General features: G+C 53.1%; 1 protein-coding gene across 2 annotated transcripts in view; it reads right to left on the minus strand.

The window, feature by feature from the left end:
* The window catches only part of Arl1 (ADP ribosylation factor like GTPase 1), a 5,125-nt gene that overhangs the window by 2,294 nt on the left and 2,079 nt on the right, over positions 1 to 752 (minus strand). For both annotated transcript variants that reach the window (XM_033763869.1, XM_010631365.3), the window contains exon 3: positions 641 to 722. In XM_033763869.1, the coding sequence (XP_033619760.1) occupies positions 641 to 722 (82 nt within the window). The remainder of the gene's footprint in view (positions 1 to 640; positions 723 to 752) is intronic.

Below are 752 nucleotides of genomic sequence, written 5' to 3' on the forward strand. Positions count from 1 at the left end.
GAGCACAGCCGCGCTGGCCCACGGTGGACCCGCCAGGCTGCAGTGGGTGCCAGCCACTGGGCACGGGGGCTGAAGCCGGGCCTTCCTCCTCCTTACTCTGGGACGGGCTCTGGCTAAGTGGCCCAGGCTGGCCTCGAACCTGGCCGCCTGCTGCCACTGCCCCCTCAGGCCGTGTGCCATCAGCCGGCCTGTAGGGCGCATTCATGCATCCCAGAGCAGGCTCTCGGAGCAAGGAGCTGGCCAGGAGACGGAGGGGCCTTCTGAATTAGAAACTACTGATGTGGTCAGGTCTTGAGATTTTTACAAGAAGATTTGTTACCTAACTGGGACCTGAAACATTGGCTTCCCTGGATGCACTGAGGAAAAGAGTTTCAAATTTCACCTCATTTTAAACTCATTTTAGTAGCACCCGTCTAATTTACAAGAGAGAACTGGTTTACTGCTGTTCAAAAAAGAGACGATCAATGCCAACACTCGGAGGCTGAGGCAGGAGAACCGCTGCTGAGTTCGAGGCCAGCCTGGGCTACACAGTGAGCTGCAGGTCAGTCTCAATTACATAGTGAGAGACCCTGTCTCAAAAACAAAACAAAGCGATCGATGTCTAAACACCACAAAGCACAAACTAATGTTTATACCGTACCTGATACTCGTCTGTCCTCCCAAATCCCACACCTGGAATTTCAGGTTTTTGTATGTCACCGTCTCTACGTTAAATCCGATGGCTGAAAGAGAAACCCAATCACTGCCAGGGG

Source organism: Fukomys damarensis, unplaced genomic scaffold (assembly GCF_012274545.1).
Source record: "Fukomys damarensis isolate Sample0158 unplaced genomic scaffold, DMR_v1.0_HiC HiC_scaffold_15, whole genome shotgun sequence".
Lineage (NCBI taxonomy): Eukaryota > Metazoa > Chordata > Mammalia > Rodentia > Bathyergidae > Fukomys > Fukomys damarensis.